The sequence below is a fragment of the Xiphophorus couchianus genome, chromosome 5 (genome assembly GCF_001444195.1).
Source record: "Xiphophorus couchianus chromosome 5, X_couchianus-1.0, whole genome shotgun sequence".
NCBI classification, from domain to species: Eukaryota; Metazoa; Chordata; class Actinopteri; order Cyprinodontiformes; family Poeciliidae; genus Xiphophorus; species Xiphophorus couchianus.
The window spans coordinates 16,416,768-16,438,733 of record NC_040232.1 but is presented as its reverse complement, the minus strand read 5'-3'; the positions used below and the strand labels follow the sequence as shown (position 1 = coordinate 16,438,733).

Genomic DNA, 21,966 nt, shown 5'->3' with positions numbered 1-21,966 from the left:
TGACAACTAGCTTAACAGAAATGTTAAACCAGTTGTCAAAATCTATACATTTTATGCCTTTTATATACTGTTTCAAAAATGTCTCCAAGCTTGAACAATTTCTCTAAAGTGAAGCTCAGCTTTCACAGATGATCTTCAAAGCACTTTTCTTATGTTTGTTGTAACTGGATTTGTAACTTGATTTGCACAAGGCTCTGAACTAATTAGAACTCCAAAGAGCACATGCAGTAAATGTGTGCAACATACACACATTTAAACATTTGAACAAGTAATAAATTAAGATGCACTTTAACACCTTCCTTGTTGTGCTGCAGCTGAAAAGTGGAGATGACCTGGTTTCCTCCACCGTTATTGAGAGGAATACCTATGGAGGAATTCTCATTATTAACACCAAATTTTAATTTAGTGTTTATCTGCCAACACATAATATGCCCTTTAAATGTCCCCGGCTCTGGGCGACCCCCCCCGGATCCAGAAATATGGCGCACGACCTGAACTTCAACCTCGGATATTTTTTCAGCCTCGTTCGTCTGTTCGACAGTCTGCACATCTGTCACTCAAACGTCTCGCGATAAACGGCCTTCATATATAAAGAACTGCTGAGGGGGTGCCTCGTCCACTTGGACGGGCGTAAGGTTTCCTTGAGGATCTTGGGCCAAGGTTGGAACAGCCAAGTAGAGAGGGAGACTGCTCTAGAAATCAACCAGCCATGTCGGACGCGGTGATTAGTTTCATGAAGGACTTTTTGGCCGGTGGGATTGCCGCTGCCATCTCCAAAACAGCTGTCGCTCCCATTGAGAGAGTCAAGCTGCTGCTGCAGGTAAACGGGTTGAGCCAGCTGTTGGTCATGCAGTGTTTTGTGCGTAAAGTGTGTGTTAATTTGTGGATCGCTGATAAGCAAGAAATGAAATTTACGAGGAAATTGCTTTAAAAGAAGGGACGTTGAACTAAGAACAAGGAAGGTTCGCATAAGCGTGTGCGTAATGGCAACGGGCACGTGAGGGTCAACTTGGAGATCGTTTTACGCACAAGTGTGAAGGATGGTGGGAAGGTAAAATGATGCGGGATCAGAATTAAACAGTTAGGCACTTATTCGTGATATTCTGTCAGTGTTTTCCAATCTCATTTCCGCTCGCTTAAAGCACATTGACAGTAATATTCAGTGGAAGAGAATTGCTAAATTTAACCTAAAAGATGTAATCCAATACGCAGTGAAGTCTCGAGTGTCTAGGATGTGCCTTAAGACTGTTGGACAAACTGAACCAGATCACTAGATAATGTCTGGCAAACTGAAGGGTGTTCAACAAGGTTGTTTAATAAAAAGGTCAAAATTGCAAATTTATTTTCTTCACCCTTCTCCTGAAAACAAGCCAGTTGTAACGGCAGCATCTTGATTTTCTCCCTTGTAGGTGCAGCATGCCAGCAAACAGATCACCGCTGATATGCAGTACAAAGGCATTATTGACTGTGTTGTTAGAATCCCGAAAGAGCAGGGCTTCCTGTCCTTCTGGAGAGGCAACCTGGCCAACGTGATCCGTTACTTCCCCACCCAAGCCCTGAACTTCGCCTTCAAAGACAAGTACAAGAAGATCTTCCTTGGTGGCGTGGATCAGAAGACACAGTTCTGGCGCTACTTTGCCGGGAACCTGGCGTCGGGCGGCGCCGCTGGGGCCACTTCGCTCTGCTTCGTCTACCCACTCGATTTCGCTAGGACGAGGTTGGCCGCCGACATCGGCAAGGGCACAGCAGAGAGGGAGTTCACCGGACTCGGAAACTGCATTGGCAAGATCTTCAAAACCGATGGCCTCAAGGGTCTTTACCTCGGGTTCAACGTGTCAGTGCAGGGCATCATCATCTACAGAGCGGCTTACTTCGGATGCTTTGATACAGCAAAAGGTGCACAAACAAACCTGGTCACCTAAATTGTGGTGCAGTGGTGATTATTGCATGAAGAGTGAGCCCCTCTTTCTGCTGCCCCAACCAATCAAAATGCATGAAATCATTAAAATTGAGTTCATCAGTCTCATTCATCATCAAGCAAGGGGCACAAACTTTCCTGTAGACTACAAATGCTTGAAAGCAATAGGAAACGTTTTCAAGGTGCAATTGAAAAATTGCACCTTGAGGTCAAAATTGCATCTTGAGGCTATCTGTTTTAGCAGATGTGTGTATACATTTATTTGCTTTGACTTCCCTCATGCAGGCATGCTGCCAGATCCCAAGAACACACACATATTTGTCAGCTGGATGATCGCCCAGACTGTCACGGCTGTAGCAGGTCTCGTCTCATATCCTTTTGACACCGTCAGACGTCGCATGATGATGCAGTCAGGACGTAAAGGAGGTAAGTTTCTCTTTTTCTTGTGAACGTTCCTTACGCATAACAACAACGGGAGAATTACACACTATTATGTGGATATTAATGGTGATGTTTGAATTCCCACAGCTGATATTATGTACAAGGGCACAATTGACTGCTGGAAGAAGATCCTCAAAGATGAGGGAGGTCGGGCCTTCTTCAAGGGAGCCTGGTCCAATGTGATCAGAGGCATGGGTGGTGCTTTTGTGCTGGTGCTGTATGACGAGATCAAGAAGTTCACCAAATAAGCACACTCTCCCAAAACCTCAAGGAAATCCATTCTTTGTTCAAGTCTTATTATTTTTTTTGTGATATGGTGACACCGACCTGGTGAATTAAGAATCTGGGTTTGTAGGCTATGTTTCCTGTGCAGCAGCTGGGGGAGATCGGATAGGTGTACTTGACCTGGGTTTATGCCTCATCAGAAATGTGTATATATAACATTATCAACCATCTGCTAAAAGGAAGTCTCTAGGTTTCAACAGCTGGTGGACGTGATGTGATAACAGATTATGATACAGGCCAAACGTTCCTCCTGTTAGTGTTAAGGAGGGGCCGAGGCCCTTATGATATGCTGTGACCACCTTAAACATTAATTTATTAAGAATAAAGACTCAGTCTATACTCCAGTCTCTCTGTTGTCCTTAAAAGCACCACTTTTCCCTGGTATGTTTGGGTTACTTTGTTACTGATGTGAAGACCAGTAACAAAGTATTTATGGAGCAAGTGTGCCCCGACCCAGCTGCCTAATTATTGAAAAGGTTATGGTGAATACATCATTTATTGCCAACTGTGGTTTTCCTGGTGTCTTCATTGAAACAAGGTCCCAAAAGAGGAGCCCTACAAAAGTACTGACACACCTTAATTTTTTTTTGCAATTCCCACATTATGCACAATTTGTGTGATAGACCATGACAACATTGTTGGGAAGTCTAAAATGTGTCATGCCCTCACATATCAAAACTCAGCTATTTTATCACAATGCTGTACTGTGGCTGATGTGCACTGCTAAATCATCAACTGAGCAGTACTCCATGGGATCTCTAAAGGTAGGGATATTATTTCATAACCTACGCTTTAAATTCCTCCACAACTTTGTCCCTGACGTGTCATGTGGTTCTTAGTCTTCCTGATGATGAAGACATAAGATTACATGACAGATGATTTCCGAAAGCAACTCATTTTACTTTGAAGGTATCAAAGTAAAGGCGCTTATAACTATGCATGTCACTCTTTTCAGATTTTTATTTGTAAAGCATTTGTAAACTCATGAATCATGCTACTTTATGTTGGTCTATTACATACAATTAAAACACATTGAGTTTTGTAGTTTAATGTTCAAGGAGCGTGGATAATTTTAAGATAGACTGCATCACATAAATGAGAAAACGTAACTGCTCTGCGTCTCCATTGTTATGGCCTTTTCTGCAATAAAATTATTGACTTCTTTTCTTCAACAGTCAGCAGGATAAACCAAAAATTAATACGCAATTCCTTTATTCTGGTTTAAAACAATGTTTTATTAGATCACAAATCACACACGTGTAAACAGTAACAAATACCAAAACATATTTGCACTTTATTGTTTAAAAATTACTCTGCAGACAATATCAAACCACAGCATCAATTAACATTTTAAAGCCAAGATTTCTGACTGAATTAAAAGGTTAAAGTAAGTGTAGTTATTTACAAATGGCTTTGATATCAAAACATAAATGGATAAATAGTTGAAGAGCAGAAAACAAACAGAGCAGCATGAGTAAATTACATGAAATAATAATAAAAGCATAAATATGTTCTAAGCTTTGCACTGTAGAAATTAATCAACATCAAAAAGTGAAAGTCATATGCTGAAAAGGAAAGAAATTGCTCTTTATTAGCAGAGGTCTTAACGCCAGGCTGGACTGCTAGTACTTCGTATGCTTGACCCAGGAACAGATGTCCTTCTGGTGTAGGTGTTAATGAGAGCTGCACTGGAGATGACTGGACCGGGTCTTATTAACGCTGAGAGGAAAACAAGAGGAATTCCCTTAGGAAACTCAGACACAAACAGCAATTGTTTTGTAACAAGTGAGTCATTTAGCACACAGGCTTTACCAACTCATTTTATTATTACAACTTAAGTATTGATTTTTTGCACCATAGTAAAAACGCACAGCTGAAATTAAAAGGCTATGAAATGACGGAAACAGGAAGATTAAGCAATTTACTTATAAATGAACAAGTGAGTCCCAATAAGAGCTTGCAGCTGCTCCAAACTGCTCTGTTTCTGGAAGCTGCAGCCCAGACGTGCAACAAAACCTGCAGCATCAGTTTAAGAGAACTGCTGCTCACTACCACATGCTGATCCTCTTTTTCTTTGATTGAAAATCAACACTAGAGTACTTCAAAGTAAATACAGAGTTCTGAAGGCAGGGATATATAGATGCAAAGCTGCCGTTTAATGGTGCAAATTTACCTTGAAAGTGATGCTGTCTGAGCTAAACCTTCACATCATATTTTCTGCAGAAGTTTACTTGGTCTTCATGAAACCAGATCAAAGTACTTTGCAGAAATATTAATTATTCTTGAAGGTATTTAAAATGTTTATATTATGACCAAACTTCAATGTGTCAAACACCAACATAAAATACTGCATAATTATGAAGTGAAAAAATCTGAAAAATGTTTTTTTTTTTATGTAAAAAAGAATTTCAACAGTGTGATGTCCGTCTTGATTCAGACCTCTGTTAATCTGATAAGTACAATCCAATACAACCAACTGTCTTAAATCCCTTATCCAGTAAACAGAGTCAATCTCTGTTTAAACTCTGTACAAATATTTCCGACAGGAAAAAGTCAGAGTCAGAAACAGTCAGCTGCACTGGAATGGTTTACAGCACAGGTGTCAAACTTCATTCCTTGAACTTTTAGACTGCACACAGTGATGTACCGCAGACGACAACCAATAAACGCACTGTTTAAGGTGTGTTGAAGCAGATATGCAACAGTCCCAGGACACTATCCTTTAAGGTTTAAAAAGAACCCAGTCAAAGTTCAGATCTAAGTCAAAGTCATCCAATCTGACTTTGCTTTTACCAAAAGAACACAACTGACAAGTTGTGTTCTTTTGATCTGCAAAGCTGGTAAGGACCTCAAAAGACTTTCTGTTGTAAATGCAATTAATGTGTGAAATGCTAATGAAAGTTCAAATAGAAGGAATACTTTCACAAGGTAAGATCATATAAGAAGTAAACTCTTCCTAAAACAATGCATTTAACTGAGAACCTTGAATGAACTCTGCTGTACCTGAAATATACAAAAATATTAACATTAAAAAAGTTTTGCAGTTTAGCTTCTGCAGATTTAAAAGCACTTACCACAGGGCAATCTGCTGGACCCACCACTATAGGACCTGTAGTTGGGCATTGAGGTCAGCCGCTGGTGATCTGCTAGTTGATCGACGCGCCTCATTCCAGGTGTGGCTTTGGTGGATTGCAGTTTCTTTAGGAAAACCTGTGAAACACATCAAGACCTTTGTGTCATACTTACAATTTTAATATTCTGCTTACAGTGCAATTGACTGATTACAGTTAAAAAACCGCAATCCAGTTGTATTATTTGCACAAATTATTATAATGAGCCACTTTTGTGTCTTTCCATGTAAATTTAGCATTTTTATCCATTATATAAGATAAGTTTTACATTGGAGTGTTACTTCTCATCTGTTTCGGCTTTACTAATAATACCATCTGCCTTCACAGTCATCTGTAGTTCTTAAAATTGTTGACGGATGTAGGATTTGGGCTCGTCGTCAGATCATTTAGAACTGATCTAAAGTCTGGATCCATTGTTTATTTTCTTACATTTAGCTTTAACAAGCAATACTTTTTAGGACACCAACTGACTTAAAAATATAAAATGAACAACAGTTTTAGTGCATTGAAGAATGACTGAGGTTTCATTTAAGTAAATCACTAAAATAAGGTTCCTAAATGGAGTAATCAACTCCTTATCAGCGTTTAGTGCACAGCCAGTTTTAAAATGCTGACTCAGCTATTTCACTGACCATTAAAAAGACAAGATAATTCATTTAGCTTACTTGCAAACATGAAAAACATAACAAATAAGTCTGAGACATAAAATGTATTTTTTCCCAACAAGGTAATACATCTGATATTCACAGGTATAGTGTGTATGTGTGTGTTTTTAATGATCATTTTGAAAAATTGACATTAGCAAAACAATTTCACTTAAATCAACATTTGTTGTGCCAAATTGTTTAAAATTATCTAATATTTTAAAAGAAACATACAAAAGCAACTTATGTGCAAAAAAACACAACATAGAGAAATATATTTTGTATGAACTTGAATTAAAAACCAGGCAAAAAGCGTCAACTCAACTGCATGACATAATATTGTATGCTTTAGGTCAGATATACCACAAAAACCAAGACTACTCAATAAGGTTTCTTGGCAAGCAATGTGTATAGACTACAATAAGCTCCAGCATAAAAACATATACACCGTATTTTCCGCACTATAAGGCGCACCTAAAACCCTTCCATTTTCTCAAAAGCCGACAGAGCGCCTTATAATCCGGTGCGCCTTATATATGGACCAATATTGAGCCACAACAGGTCTCGCAACTACGGTAAGCAGCCGCTGACTTAATTTTCCTCCGTAGAAGAAGAAGTGCGCGGTGCAAGCTGGGATATATGACTGCACGAAGCGTGCAGTTTCATTTCCATTTGTGTGTTTGTGTAAAGAGCCCAAAATGGCTCCTATTAAGAGACATGCTTACGACGCAGAGTTTAAACTCAAGGCAATCAGTCACGCATTTTGGGAATGAACAGAGTTTTCAGAACGCTGGTTTGTAATCTATTAATAAAGTTTGACTGACCTATCTGACTGTTTTGTTGACATTCCCTTTAGCGCAGCTCCATCTAATGGATGCATAACATAACCCCAGCCTCTACTGTAGCGTCTGTTCTATGCGCCTTATATATGAAAAAAGTTTTAAAATAGGTCATACATTGAAGGTGCGCCTTATAGTGCGGAAAATACGGTAAATATACATATTAACTGAGAATTAAATTGAATAAGATTTTTCATTCAATTGCACTTACATAACAGTTAAAAAACCTCCTGAAAGTTAATCAACCAGTCGCATTTTCAGTTTTTTATAAACTAAATGACGCGTGTTACAAGTGTGATGTGCCGGAGAATACTCTGACCACACGGCAGATTCAATTACTCTACTCTAAGAATAGAGGAGGCGAAAAGCACTCCTCACAAGACGAACTTCAGAGTGAACAGTTTGTCCTGAAAACGACTGAAGCGCCTCCTATTTTAACAGCTTTTACCAGAATTATGATCAACTATGAATATATGAAAAATGTAATAAACCTGTGAAAATATCAAGAATCATAACTTTGTAGCACACTGTGAGTTACCAGCAATTAATTCAATCCAGACAGATTTTCTAATAGTGCTGATCATCTAAATGTGAGTGTTATTGATAAATAAGACAATAAATAGATGGAGAAATATGAAGACTGGAAAAATCTGCAGGCAGAAAGGTTTCATAATGTTCCTCAGTAGTATGGCTGCAAGACAGACACCTGCTGCAAGCTATCAAAGTTCATCAGTATCTGCTTTCAGGGGTGTGTTCTCAGACCAACCTCAACTAAACCTTAATGACGGATATATTTCATGAAATCACGATTAAACACTGTAAAACATCCAGTCAGCAAGATACATTTAAGAGGGGATCCCTACTCCACTGTCGTGAGAATGAGCTGGCTGCAGTGGAAAGGTGAGTCAGGTAGTGACTAATAGTCAACATGATAAAATCCTCCAAATCATTTAAGTAAATTATATTAATGAGCACCCTGCAGCCTGAACAGCAGGACCATCTGCCTGAACAATGACTGTACAATAATAAACACTGAGAAGATACGGCTTCAAGTGTCTCCAATGAATTTCATTTAGAGGTAAAACAGCAGATACAGTGGAGGCCAGGAAAAGTCACAGGGTGTTGCTAGGCGCACACAGATCTCTTGAGAACAACTTAGAACAATTACATAGCTCCCTGTTTTGAAACAGTCACACACTTTAATGTAATGGTTGTTCAATTGTTGACTTTATGTTGCTTTCTTCATAACTGTGTAATTTTGTGTTTTGTTATGTAAAGCACGTTGAACGGCCTCGCTGGTGAAATGTGCTATCCAAATAAACGTGATTGATTGATTAAATGAAAAAGTTGCTCTGCATTATTTTTGAACAGGCAGCAGTATAACACAGGTCAAAACACCATTCCACTCTGTTTTTTAGCGCTACAGACAAACAGCTTACATGATTAAGTAAGAGAGGACGTGCTTGATAATTAACTGGAATCCTCCCAGTAAAAACACAAAACATCAGTGTACACTAAAACATGATTAGGTTTATGACATCAAGACTCTTAACATGTGTTATTTTGACAGCAACTGTTGATGCTGAATTAGATGTTATCAGCTCAGGTGTTGCCAAGCTACAGACATGCATGCATTCATTGTACACAGTACAAGGTTATGAGTGTGTGTTTGCTTAGTGAATCAGTTACTGACAGAAAAATGTCAATCAAAATGTAAAACAACTCACCAGGTTCTCTTGCTGAATGCGGCGTTGTTGTCGGTCCCTGTTTTGTGCATTATGTGCGTAAAAAGTCACTGAAGAGCCTTTGGGCGGACAAGTGCTCTTTTTTGACAACTTTTCTGCTCTGGACCCTGATGAAATATTTGACAGTGCCTGAAGGAGACGCTTGTTCTCAATATCAATGCGGCGGACCTCACTGTTGGAAAATGAGAAGTTCTTCCGAACAATCCCTCCAGAAATCTGGAGCACCATTTTCTGCTCAAGATGGCTTTCTAACCCAGACGAACCTGAAGGAGGAGAAAGCAGTTCGTGTGTTTAACATGCTTGTGAACAATGCTCTGCTGGGTTAACTGAAAAATAATACACATGCAAAAAACAACATAAAAGTAAAAAAAAATGTACATCAGAGGGCATGTCTTTCAGTCAAGAGTCCCTTTTTTACATTTTGTCATGATTTGTCAAACTTATTCATGTTTTATTTACTTGTTCATTACATTTTTTTTAATACAAAAACTGGCATGCTTTTGTACTCAACCTCATCTCAAAACCCCTAATTAAAATGCAAATAAAATTTGCTTTCAGGAGTTCCCTAATTTGTAAATAGAGTCCACCTGTGTGTAAATTAAAGTCAGAATAAATCCTGCTGTTCTATGAAGGCCTCGGATGTTGCAAACAGCATCAAGAAGTCCAAGGAACACAGCAGACACAAGTTGACAAGTCGAAGCATCCTGGGGTTACGCAACATCCTCAGCTTTGAGCATCTCACGTAATGCTGCTCAACCCACCGACCCACAAGTACAAACCTACTGAGATATGTGCATCTACTGATGCACAGGTAGGTAGAACACAGCAAGCATTACTCACACTCATTCAAATCTGGATTTGAGTCCACTGCTTGATGAACGTTGCTGAAGGCACCGGAGGGGAGAGTTTTCGGCTCCTGCTGCGCTTCATGACCTTCTTTCTCAGCCTCTGAACTTAATGACTGGAGTGAGCCAGAATCAGGAGAAGACAGGGGACTCACATCTGTCACTGAGCCATCTGACTCATCTGTGCTCATGTTAGGCAAATCCTGAGATTCAGTTGAGCCTCGTCTGGTCCCTCTTGTTTTACGGCGTACAAAAGACTTGGTGGGTTTGGAGAGGTTAGAGGAATTTAAAATACCTCTCTGACTGCTGACAGAACTCTCTGAATCTGCGTCGGTGCTGGCCTCATTTGAAGTGGGAGGAGAATTTTTGGGATGCTGATTTTTGACCAGTTTTCTAGGTAATTGCTCATTTGAGTTAGCTGGGAAAGCTAAGGCACTTTTTCTCGTGTCATTCCATCTCTGGTTGTCCCCATCATTTGGAATGTCAGCTAGCATAGTCATAAATGCTCCACTGGCTCTTTTAGAGTGCAGATTTAACTCATCTTTGCCTTCATGTATAGGTTCATCCTGCATAAAAGAAATCGATGATGCATCAGTTTTGTTGCCACTCTTGTTTTCCACTTCCTTCAAGTGTCTCTTTGTCTTCTCAGTCCTTGAGTGCAGATCAACAGCGAGATGTCCAGAGTGTTTTACAGATTCTCTCTGAAGTGTGCTTGAAATTCGCTTTTTCATCTTCAAGTCCTTCTCTCTTTTCTCTCCAACATTTCTTCCACAGTCCCCATCACTGTCAAAAAAGGAGTGGTCCACTTCCCCTTCCAGTTCACTAGAGGTGTACATGGCAGCCTTCCCCAAGACAGAACCTGCAGGTTATTGTGAGCACAATGTTAATTTGAAGTTGGAATAGTTTTTTTTTTTTTATGTGAAACAGATTAAGTAACTTTGCATGACACTTCAACACATTTAGAGTGTGTTGCCTTCCCCTCATGTGTTTGCTAGCTACTACCACAAAAGTAGTATGTATGTGATTAAATAAAAACTATATTTAAAAAAGAGGAAACCATTTTTGAAGTATTCTCTTTGGATAGAGGCAGGTCAATTGAAACAACTTTGCCACAATGGTAATCTTTAGAGATCCAATCCCTTTGCTGAATCCTGGCACCTGCAGTACTTTCTTGGGGACCTTGTAGCCCAACAACTGAGTCTCTCTCTCCTTAAAGTTCTGGATGACTCAATAAATTGTTGAGTGCAATACTATTACCAACCTCTGTCTTGCCTCTGAAGCCACGTTATGCAAAATGATGATGAAAGCATTTGTCCTTGGAGGTAACCATGAGAAAAGAATAGTCTCAGGCATTTTAACAAGCAAACCGTTCTGCTCTTCTAGCTGAATGTGAATAGTAGAGTGATAGCAGCTGCCCAGTCCTTATCAAAACTGTGCTCTGATTTTTTTACAAGCCATATTGTGACAGAGCTAAAACGCAGGGGGAACACCCCCCTCTCTTTTTCATTTCAGTTGATTTATCCACAATCTAGCTGACCCCTCTTTATGGCAACCTACAAAAGCACAGTAACAAAACTGTGGTGATATAAAGTTGGTGGTAAAACACTGATTTCTGTCAGCCTCAAAGGTTTTGATCATGACTGTAGAATTTGGTGATGGACTGAGCCATCCTGGTAAATGCGATTCAAAGTGATGGCTAAAGTAAAACTATCCATATTGGCAACAAACTGCTCTTGTTCAAATTTAGGATAATGTAACCTGTAGACCAAGGTTCGGCAGAAACGCTTCAAAAAAGTTGACACGACTTAATAAAACTAAAATGTTAACATAAAGTTATTTAGCGTTTCTAGATGTCAGACACTGATTACAGCACCCACTGCAAGAGGTAACTTACATTTTAAAGTTTTACATGGGATAAAGCTAAAATCTACATCTGAACATCTTAAAACATATAGCAGTTGGCAGACATGGCCATAGTAGGTAACTCAACGATGTTTACTTTGGCTAAAAAACAAAGTAGCGTCTTACCTGTCGAACTGCGGCGCACAGGTTTTAACGTTTCTCTTGTATACAGATCAGGCGTCCTACTCTACCCATTTCGCTTGACAAATACTAAAACCACCGGAAACTACGCCAGGTCGCCAGTGCGCACAAACAGACGACGCTGCTAGTAGCTAGGTGACGTCATTTCCTGGTAACGGTTACACAGTGAATGGGAGACTGGGGTTTGGGTAGACACGAGATTGTTTTATAGTCCATCCATCCGTTTTCTGTACACCTTTGTCCCTTAGTGTTGGCTGTCTCTCGCTAACGTTCCGGGCGAGAGACAGGTCGCTAGTCTGTCGCAGTTGTTTTATAGTATTTTACACACAAAAAAAAGCCTAAATAAAAAATAAAAACCGCAGTTTTTATTTGGGCTTTTTGTTAAAAACCTGTCACGAGATTATTTAAATGGCCTGTCCAGGTAAAACAATATATATACAATCTTAAACGAATGCGAATGATTTTTTTTTTTTAAATAAATGGGCAAATATGGATATTTTTATATAGGCCAAAGTATTGCCAATGGAAATATCTTTACTGTTGATATTACATTTATTAACTACTCGTTGTTAATGTGTATGTTGATTTAATTCAACCACCACAAACTAGCAAATATTTATTCAGAACCTCCTTTAAAAAATTTTGAGAATCTACAATGTAAAGAGCTTTATGTTATACCATTAAAGACACCGTATGTTCAACATTAAACTGCTCAAGCAAATAAATTCAAAATAAAACTCCAGGAGATAAGCATCTTTGCTGTAAAAGACTTTGGACAAATATGAATACTAACGTAGGATACAAAACACAGGTGGGTTTTTTTGTTTATTTTTGCTTGGGAATCTATTCTGCTTAACAGCATCAAGAACATCTCCTTTAACAAGACAGGGGATTATCTGAAGGTGCGTCCCCTGAAATTACAATTTGTCATGGTTTTACTATTTACTACATAGTTAAACACATAAGTGATACCCTCATGGGATACTGACGTCCTAGGACAATAGTACTGGGCCACTCTGTTCTATAAACCTGACTACTCATAAAACCTTTATATGCCAGTTTAGAAATAGGGATGGATTGAGAGAAATTTTTGTAGACAAACAGGATCATACCTCCGACTTACTGGAGACAATGAGACATACAAACAAGGCAAAGTGAAAATCCTTTTTTTTTCTAAAGTTTTTAATTAAAGTGAGCAAAACAATATTTTTAAAGAATGAAGAAATTCTTTGGAATAGACAAAATATTAACATTTCTTTCTGGCTATGCGATTACCAGCTCAGCCAAAATTATTTAAATAAACAGTCCATACTGTTACATCTCAAATTTGATTTGTCCATTTGCTCAAATCACTCTCGGCCTCTGGGGCAAACAGAGGTTGTAATATGCAGTTTGATCCCAAAAGTCTGGTCCTTTCCAGCCACACCAGCCCTGTGGAAGTCAACATTCACGTTAAGATCACGACTTGCATATGAAATGTTATTCAGTTCACAGATATATCTGAAATGGTGGCTTTCTGTAGCTGCTACCTTCTCTGTGATAACCGGAAGGTCCTCTGCTCCAGTGTAATGTGGATCTAGGATAAGATAGCGGATTTCACCAGTGGTCTCACTCCAAGCTATGCCCAAGATAGTGTGAGCCAAAACTCCCCCACCTTTAAAACAACAACCAAAAAAGATACCATTAGTAAATTCTAACTAGCTATGTTTTCTAACTAGTTTTAACAGCATATTATGTCTTTAATATTGTGTCTTTTTTCAACAGGAAAAAAACAATAATAATTGTCATATATTTCAGGATGTCTGAAAAGAACAGTATTTACAGGTTCATGCTAATCTTAGGCTGGAATATCAGCTCACCAATCATGACAGGAGTCCCTTCAGTCATAAAGTGATTAGCCAGTTCTCTTCCCTTGGATGCCAACTCAGAACCTTGACTAAAGACGACAAAGTTATGTCAAATTAATCAACAAAATAAATTCCTTGAGGGTTGTCAAGGAATGCAACCTCACCTCACAAACATGATTTTGGACGTGACTCCAAGAAGATGGTTTAAAACAGCCTGAACCTCAATGGATCCAATCCACTGACGGGACCCCACGAAGGATGCCTGCTTGTCTCCAACTTCCACCAAAGCCTGTAAAACAAGGACCCCAGATAAAGTATGGTGCTGGTTTGATAGAGCTTCAGGCTGCTGTATGTCACATCCAAGCTTTGGACCAGGGATCTTCAACTCCAGCTCTTGAGGGCCGGCGTCCTAAAAGTTTCAGGCGCCCCACGCCCTCGAGTCCTACATTTAAAAAATGTTTTTTCTGAAACTTTGGCGTTCCACTTGTAACACCACTTTACGATATTTTCGGTCACCTAGGGCATGCATTGTTTTCTTTTACACTTTTTCTGAAATATTTTTCACCTTCTGACATGATGCACATGGGAAAAAAAGCCCTTCATAGAAATATTGCATATATGATGATATTTTGCTTAAACTGGAATCACGTCTATGAATGGGCTTTACCTGCTGGATCTCTTTGTGGCTGGGCACGCCGCGCTCCACATAACCCTGCTGCTGGAACCAGGAGCAGATGGTCTGCAGGGAGCGATAGGCACAGCCCCAGCCATTGTCATCCATGCGGTCCTGCATATAGTGGTGGTAGCTGTAAATTCCCTGGACCAGGTATACCTTAAGATAAGACAAAGCACAAAATATTTAACCTTCGTTTGAGTTTTCATTTATTACAGTGTCAAAATTGTAAAAGTTACAAGAAAAAATAAATAAGTAAATATTATAGACGCTGTAAATTTACCTTCCCATTATCAAGGATGGGGTGTGTGAGAACTGTGTGAGGGTTTCTGAGATAACCATCTTTGTAGGGCTCATTGGGGAAGTGGTAAGTGTTTGCTCTTCTGAAGAAAGGCCTGTTATCTGGCAGTTCAAACTGTCCATGCAACTCCTGCTTTGTGCAAAAACAATGAGAAACAATTGTTATAATTTGCTATTCAATCAGACTTTAGCTTTTAGGGCAGTGAAGATTCTAACTGAAACATCTTAAGGTACATAATTAAAAAAAACAAACAAAACAAATAAAAAAAGAGCAAAAATCAATGTGATTACCCGTCGCTGTGCTTCCAGTCCTTTATCCGGTACTCCGCTTGGCAATACCACCGTCACCAGTCCATTTGGCTCTGGAAGGAGAAAATGAAGGGGCTCTGGGACAAGCAGCGTTGTCCCCTTCATACACTGCAGAATCACCTTCTCCATCTCAAACAGCTGGCGAGTCAATGCCTTCATCAGTTGTTCACATCCGCTGCATGGTCCAATAAGAAGACATCCCGCATTGTGAGATAAAGCTTTTGTCAAAGCAGTTACCAGCTATTGTTGAATCAGTGGCAAATCCATATATGTACCAGTTTTACAGATTTTGATCATGAAATCAAATGTGTTCAAGATAAGACATACTCTTTGATGGTGTCGCTGCAGCTGCTCCATATGGCACAGTCCATTGGAAGAGTTGCACACAGAAGGTGAGATTTATGGGCCGTTCTAGTGAGGATTGGAGCTGAGACAGGACCTGGCTTTGTGGCCTCCATCATCAAGGAGAGGTTTATGACACTCTAAAGAACATACTTTAATTATTCAGCAGTTCTGGTTCTATCCACATGAATAAAATAAGTGTGTTTTGTGTAAGCAAAGCAACATTTGAAAACCTGATCTTCAGCTGTGATACAGATACCGTCTAGGGAGGTCCAGATCAGGAATTGTTGTCCCCAACAAAGGTACAAGTCATTTACAAATGGACATTTGATAGAACTGAGTCACAACCTGATACTTTACTAAGTAAATACACGAGGTTATAATATTGGAATACTGACTGGTATTAATGATGTTCTGGACACTCCAGTATTGATTTTTCTTGACATTTAGTTAAAACCAGAGTTTACGTGGGAAAACTTTGGACTCAATACCTGCAGCTACAGTCTGATTCCTTTTATCCAGGCAATAATATGGAATGTTTTTTTTTAATTGTCCACATAACACATGAATTTGGTCAGGGACGAAGCTATGTATTACTTAAATATCTGTTTATCAGAAAGCAAATCCTGCTTTTGTTGTGTGTGTTACTATGAACAAATATAAAACATGGATGATACACGTTCATCCTCCCTGACACATGGACTGCTAATCCAGTAAAGTAAATAATCTGTGTCAATGAGATGAATCACCTTGGAAGCAGTTTAATTAACATTCCAGTTTCCAGTATTATCAGGTGTAAAAAGTTGGCTGGTATGGAAAATATCTGCTGCTGCCAGACGGCAGAGTAAAAAGCTTTCTTCTAGGGGACCTCAGTCCACAGATATGATTTTTAAAAAAGCATGGTTTCTATTTTTATGTTATCTTTAAATTAACAAGTTAGAGAACTGACTGAGGTAATTAGCTTTAGGTTAAGTGATGATAAATATATATATATATATTTTTTAAAAAAACCATACATTTACAGTCTTTTATACATTTTTTTTAACTAGTGAAGTTATACAATTGTGGCAAATGTTTATATTCAGCCCTTGTTTACTCTGGTATCCCTAATCTAAAAAGAGGCATGAACACTCTTGCTAGGCACTTTACACTGTGTTCCAAATTATTATGCAAGTGATATTTTCTCAGATTTTCTAAAATGGTCAATGCAAATGATGGTCAGTATAATTTTCAAGTCATGAACTATTACAGTATAAATAAAATTTTACTGAACAAAGCTCCCCATGAGAACAGTATTTTTTTTCAAAAATAAAAAACTCAAAATGTTCTGTTCTAAATTATTATGCACAGCAGATTTTCTAAACATTTTATGGATTATAAAGAACTGCAAACTGTCATTCTTTGAATGTGGTCACATGAACTAAAATCAAAAGCTATTTCATTCAAAAACATCTTAACAGACTGAGTTACATGTTAACATAGGACCTTCTTTGATATCACCTGCACAATTCTTACATCCATTGAACTTCTGAGTTTGTGGAAAGTTTCTGCTTGAATTTCTTTGCAGGATGTCAGAATACCTTCCCAGAGCTGCTGTTTTGATATGAACTGCATTCAGATCTTCTGCTTGAGGAAACTCCAAAGGTTCTCAATAGGGTTGAGGTCAGAGGTCAGAGGAGGATGGTGACCACACCAAGAGTTTCTCCCCTTTTATGCCCATAGCAGCCAATGAAACAGTGGTATTCCTTGCAGCATGAGATGGTGCATTGTCATGCATGAGGATGATTTTGGTACGGAAGGTACGGCTCTTCTTTTTGAACCATGAAAGAAAGTGATCAGTCAGAAAGTCCATATACTTTGCTGAGGTCATTTTCACACCTTTGGGGACTCTGAAGGGGCCGACCAATGATTCTCTCCCCATGATTTTGGCCCAAAAAATGACTCCACCACCTCCTTGCTGACGTCACAGCCGTGTTGGGAAGTGGTGGCCATCCAGCACCAATCCACTACTGAGTCCATCTGACCATCCAGGGTTGCACAGCAGACATCAGTGAACAAGTCTGTTTGAAAATTAATCTTCATGTACGGCTGGGCCCACTGTGACCGTTTCTGCTTGTAAGCTCTGGTTAGGGGCCGAATAGTAGGTTCATGCACCGCAAGCCTCTGGAGGATCCTCCACCTTGAGGTTCCAGAGGCACCAGCAGCTTCAAATAACTATTTGCTGCTTTATAAGGGCATTTTAACAGTTGCTCTCTTAATCCAATGAATTTGTCTAACAGAAATCTTCCTCATTATGCCTTTATCTGTGGAAACCCATCTTTGTTCTGAATCAGTCACAAATCTCTTCACAGTACGATAACGCTTCAGTTTTCGTTAAATATCTAATGTTTTCATGCCTTGTCATGCAACACTACACTATCTGATGATTTTCATCAGCAGAAAGATCCTTTCTCTTTCCCGTATTTCTTGAAACCTGTGGCCTGCTTTATAACGTGGAACATCCTTCCTAAGTAGATTACCTTTAATTGAGTTCACCAGACAAACTAATCAACCCAGCTCTCTGAAATTAATTATAGCGATACAAAGAGCCCTGACACACAATACCATCTATAAATTTAATAGCACAACAAATTTTTTTTTTTATCTTTATGACACTTAAATCCAATTTGCATAATAATTTGGAACACGGTGTATACTACGGAAAAATCATAGCTTATGTTCCAACAAATTTAATACTTAAGGATTTTGGTCCTATGACACTTGCTATCCTTTCTGCAAGCTCCACAGCTGCATGCACATGTACTTGGCAAATGTTTTATGCAGGATGCCTTTTCTGACACAACCTGACTTTCCCCGCGAAGAAATAGTATTCGCGGATTTATTTTTATAGGAATAAAAATAAACCCTCAAACAATATATAGTGTAAAGTATAGGATATACCTACCGCTGAAACACCTTTTTTGTTTTTCTTTTTTGTTGATCTCTTTCCACTTGTCTCTTGGTCATCTGTTCTAAAAGACATTAAAAAATGATTCAAATACAGCCAAACAAATAAAAATGAACACCCTATTGTGTTTTAAATTGAGTTTGCACCAGTTTGATGACCTCATTCATGCCCCCTGCCCTTTAATTAAACTTGCATTGCGACAGTAATTAAATGAAAGTTTCTTTCAGCTTGTTCTATGAATAAAATACACAATTTGTTCTATGCTGGGTTGTTGGCAGTTCTTAAATATTAACATTTTAATATAAGATTAACTTTTTCACATTTTGTGATAAATCCAAAAATATGCCAAGCAGGAGTAAAAAGCTCCAACAAACTGATTTGAGCAGTTGTTCCATTTACAATAAAAAGTTAAATTCATTACTTACTGTATGAACTGAAATATATCTTCGCATGGTGCATCTGGAGTTATTTCCTCAAAAACACTTTTGTTTGGCCAAATGAGGACAGGACTGTTGCAGACTGCCAGGACACAGGACTCAGATTTTACCTGCAAACGAAGTGCCTCAAATATTCTGGAGATTGTTTTTTGCATTGGCACCACTGGAAGAAAAAAAAAAAAAGGCAGTCAGATATATTCAGCCACACCAGACACCATTTGAAAACCTGCCAGTGAACACACCATCTATGCTGTCCAGCAGACACTTCAGGTCCAGCGGCCCTCTGAGCCGAAGAATGACTGCCGACTCAGAGTCAGCAAGTACCTGAGAAAACACAGGACAATCGGAGGATTAACTACAAATAAACGTTGTATCTCAAATTTCAACAGACTAAATGCTGACGAGTCTCTACCCGCTGCAAACGGTGGAGGAAAAAACAAAGTGAAGCTGGAAAGAAAGAAACAGAGAGGGTTACAAAGACGAATTTATCAGACTTACCATGATTTAAGTCACTTTAACAATGCAAAAATATATATTCAGCTCCTTAGATCCAAATACAGGAAGCTGATATTACTACAACACAGAACTGCTCGACGTGTCTTTGAACGCATCTTTCTATTGGCTCAGTTTGGCTCCTCCTATAGATGTTGCATTCAATGCTCCTCGGAATGAAAATGATAGATTTGAGAGCAATAAAATGCGGCCTGCCGTTATAAATAATAACGGCATTATTTAAAAAAAATATTTCCAGGACATCAAACTATCGCGTAGTCATTGACGTGCAGTGTTTGACTCGTTTTCCTACACACATTGCAATTTACTTCTTCGTATAAAGTAAAACAACATAAACCAACATAATACTAACAATATATTATGTGAACATCTATACAATATTAGTGGTATAATTACAAAAATAGAAAAAACAGCCTAATTTATCTTATCTAGTAATATAAAGGATAATACAATATAAAATGTAAATGCATCACAAAAATTTTTAGATGAGAGTTAAAGTCGCAATATAACATCTTGTGCTGTAAAACACGAAGAAGAGAATATTTTGTGACAGTTTACTGGAATCTGGTATCAAATGTGGCTCCCATTTTGTTGTGCCACTGTTCCTTCAAATCAAAATAAGAAACTCTTCTTGAGCTGTGTGTATTGCTTTTCTTTTGTTTTGTTTCTGCTTCAAATAAATTAAAAACTCTTGAATTTGGATAATAAATAGTTTAAAATGCATAGTAATATGTGATAAATAATGAGAACGTGCTAAAATTCGTGTAGTGTGCAAGTCATTTGACAACTAATTATTAGTTATGTTAGCTATCATCTCAAATGAATCCAGTTGAGTCGAAAAAGAGGCCAGTCTTAAGTCAGTGGTGCAGTATTTTGTTTTAGTAATATTTCTTGGAGAAACTAGTTTGGTACCATTTTCTGGAAAAAGGAGCTGGAACTGATCCCACAATAGACTGAACACATAAAAGTCAGCTGCTATCTTCCCATTGCCTCACTGTTCTGTAATTGCTGATGTTTAGAATAATAATTGCATTGTGTATAGGAGCAATATTTTTAAAGGTATTTTAAATGTAACAATAAATGAATAAATAAATGGGATAGGCATTTGTATTTAGCCCCTTTTTCGCTGATATACCTGGATAAAATCTAGTTCAACCAACTGCCAGCTGTTCCATAAAGACGCCAGAGATTTGTTACAAAACATTACATCAAGTTTAAAGATTATAACAAATCAACCAACTTACCAAGATATGATTTGTTACCTAAACAAACAGCTTCTGCGAACTGTGCATGCTGAGCTTTGATTTGTGATGAGGTTTACTGTACAGTCTCTGTTCAAATCAGTTTTAGTGAGTGTTTGCAGGGATTAAACATACCAACAGCATGTGCTAAAACAAACTCACATTCATCATATGTATATAAACAAAGCTGAACCTTCTTCAGTTTGTATGACAAATGGAAGGATGAGACATATTTAATATATATACAAGTATTTCTGGTTCAAGTATGACCAAGGGAAAGAATGATTGCTTTGCTTTGAGGATGTTTGAAGCAAAATGATGATTTTTTACAAGATGTTCAAACGTTTGAAGACTCTCAAACATGACTAGCAAGTACAGAGAGAAAAGTAAAAAAAAGAAACAAAAAGCAGTATGAAATATTAAAGGCTTTCCACCCGAAATAATACTGAAGTAAATGAAGTAAATGCCTTCTTAAATTTGATGTAATACATGGAGAAATAAATAAATTCCTTGTTTGTCTGGATAATCTAAAGATACCTAAGTGTAATTTATTGTAGTTTAGTTAGTTTGATTGCAGTGTTAGTTCCAACCTCTGACTCAGAAGCACATTCACGATGTGTTACACACCATGGTACAATAAAACATTGGATTAAATATTTAAATGAAGATAAAATCTATACTTTTCGAAAGTACACTTTTTAAAAATCGTATTCCATGATTTATGACTTTGTAATTGCAATTTACATTAATTAATGATTCCATTTAATTATTCAGTCATTCATTTATTTCCTGAATTATGGTACATTAGTGTCTCTATATTTCATTGTATGTTAATATATACACTCTCTGTAGATCTCTGCATTTAATTACATAAAAAGCATTTTTGTGAGCTCTTTTCTCCCTCTGCACTCCCCCCCCTCCCTCTACTTAAAAAAGGATTTGGGAGTTTGACATTATTTGCTGTTCTTTCTTTTTTTAAATTAAATCTGACTTTTAAATGATTTCTACTAGTTGTAATGTTTGTTGTTTTGGCTGTAAAGGCTTGGTTATTATAAGTGTTCTTGGCATTCCTAAGCACATGCATGGTGTTATGTAGGCACCTTACATAATGCGCTCCTTTAGCTGTTTTGCTCAAATGTACAGATCCATAAATCTGTCTTTGAGCAGCATATCAACCATCATAACCACATGTTATCATGTCACTGATTAGACCGATTTGTTTGAGTTTAATATTATCTTAAGAGCAATAAATATTTGGGCAATTAGACACTATTCAGGAAATGTTTTCATAATGATTAGAAAATTTAAGTGATCAAAAATAGACTTCAGTGACCATGAAGACGCAACAGAATTGCACACTGGCCTTGTCTGGCCTGAAAGTAACTTGTTAGGTCTAAATACCTATTAAACAAAACACAGGAAAGACAAGAGAGTTAAATTATTTTGTACTCGCGAGGAGAGCAGAC

The 21,966-nt window shown here is 38.1% G+C and overlaps 3 protein-coding genes across 3 annotated transcripts; 1 reads left to right on the top strand and 2 right to left on the bottom strand.

Annotated features, from left to right (window-relative positions):
• The first annotated feature begins 607 nt into the window (after positions 1–607).
• On the top strand, positions 608–2,983 carry slc25a4 (solute carrier family 25 member 4). Its single transcript, XM_028018704.1, has 4 exons — positions 608–820; positions 1,410–1,896; positions 2,204–2,344; positions 2,447–2,983. The coding sequence occupies exons 1-4, from the start codon at positions 710–712 to the stop codon at positions 2,605–2,607; spliced, it is 900 nt and encodes a 299-aa protein (XP_027874505.1). The 5' UTR covers positions 608–709; the 3' UTR covers positions 2,608–2,983.
• An 875-nt stretch (positions 2,984–3,858) lies between these two features.
• On the bottom strand, positions 3,859–12,014 carry cfap97 (cilia and flagella associated protein 97). Its single transcript, XM_028018703.1, has 5 exons — positions 11,877–12,014; positions 9,844–10,707; positions 8,986–9,266; positions 5,719–5,854; positions 3,859–4,363 (listed from the first exon to the last, which is right to left on the bottom strand). The coding sequence occupies exons 2-5, from the start codon at positions 10,682–10,684 to the stop codon at positions 4,248–4,250; spliced, it is 1,374 nt and encodes a 457-aa protein (XP_027874504.1). The 5' UTR covers positions 10,685–10,707; positions 11,877–12,014; the 3' UTR covers positions 3,859–4,247.
• A 1,051-nt stretch (positions 12,015–13,065) lies between these two features.
• On the bottom strand, positions 13,066–19,379 carry ufsp2 (ufm1-specific peptidase 2). The gene is made up of 12 exons (XM_028019260.1): positions 19,245–19,379; positions 18,989–19,070; positions 18,735–18,909; positions 18,307–18,373; positions 15,348–15,502; positions 15,003–15,195; positions 14,695–14,841; positions 14,406–14,570; positions 13,903–14,027; positions 13,751–13,827; positions 13,421–13,545; positions 13,066–13,322 (listed from the first exon to the last, which is right to left on the bottom strand). Exons 1-12 carry the CDS (start codon positions 19,245–19,247, stop codon positions 13,236–13,238), a joined length of 1,401 nt encoding a protein of 466 aa, XP_027875061.1. The 5' UTR covers positions 19,248–19,379; the 3' UTR covers positions 13,066–13,235.
• Between the last annotated feature and the right edge of the window lie 2,587 nt (positions 19,380–21,966).

Bases quoted from the DNA above. Each gene is read 5' to 3' on its own strand.
- slc25a4 (XM_028018704.1), top strand. From the start codon at position 710: ATGTCGGACGCGGTGATTAGTTTCATGAAGGACTTTTTGGCCGGTGGG. The intron at 821-1,409 runs GTAAACGGGTTG...TCTCCCTTGTAG, and splicing joins GAGTCAAGCTGCTGCTGCAG to GTGCAGCATGCCAGCAAACA. The intron at 1,897-2,203 runs GTGCACAAACAA...TCCCTCATGCAG, and splicing joins ATGCTTTGATACAGCAAAAG to GCATGCTGCCAGATCCCAAG.
- cfap97 (XM_028018703.1), bottom strand. From the start codon at position 10,684: ATGTACACCTCTAGTGAACTGGAAGGGGAAGTGGACCACTCCTTTTTT. The intron at 9,267-9,843 runs GTGAGTAATGCT...CTCCTCCTTCAG, and splicing joins AAATCCAGATTTGAATGAGT to GTTCGTCTGGGTTAGAAAGC. The intron at 4,364-5,718 runs GTAAGTGCTTTT...TTTTCCTCTCAG, and splicing joins GTCCAGCAGATTGCCCTGTG to CGTTAATAAGACCCGGTCCA.
- ufsp2 (XM_028019260.1), bottom strand. The intron at 14,571-14,694 runs GTAAATTTACAG...TCTTATCTTAAG, and splicing joins CCATCCTTGATAATGGGAAG to GTATACCTGGTCCAGGGAAT. The intron at 13,828-13,902 runs GTGAGGTTGCAT...TGTCGTCTTTAG, and splicing joins TCCAAAATCATGTTTGTGAG to TCAAGGTTCTGAGTTGGCAT.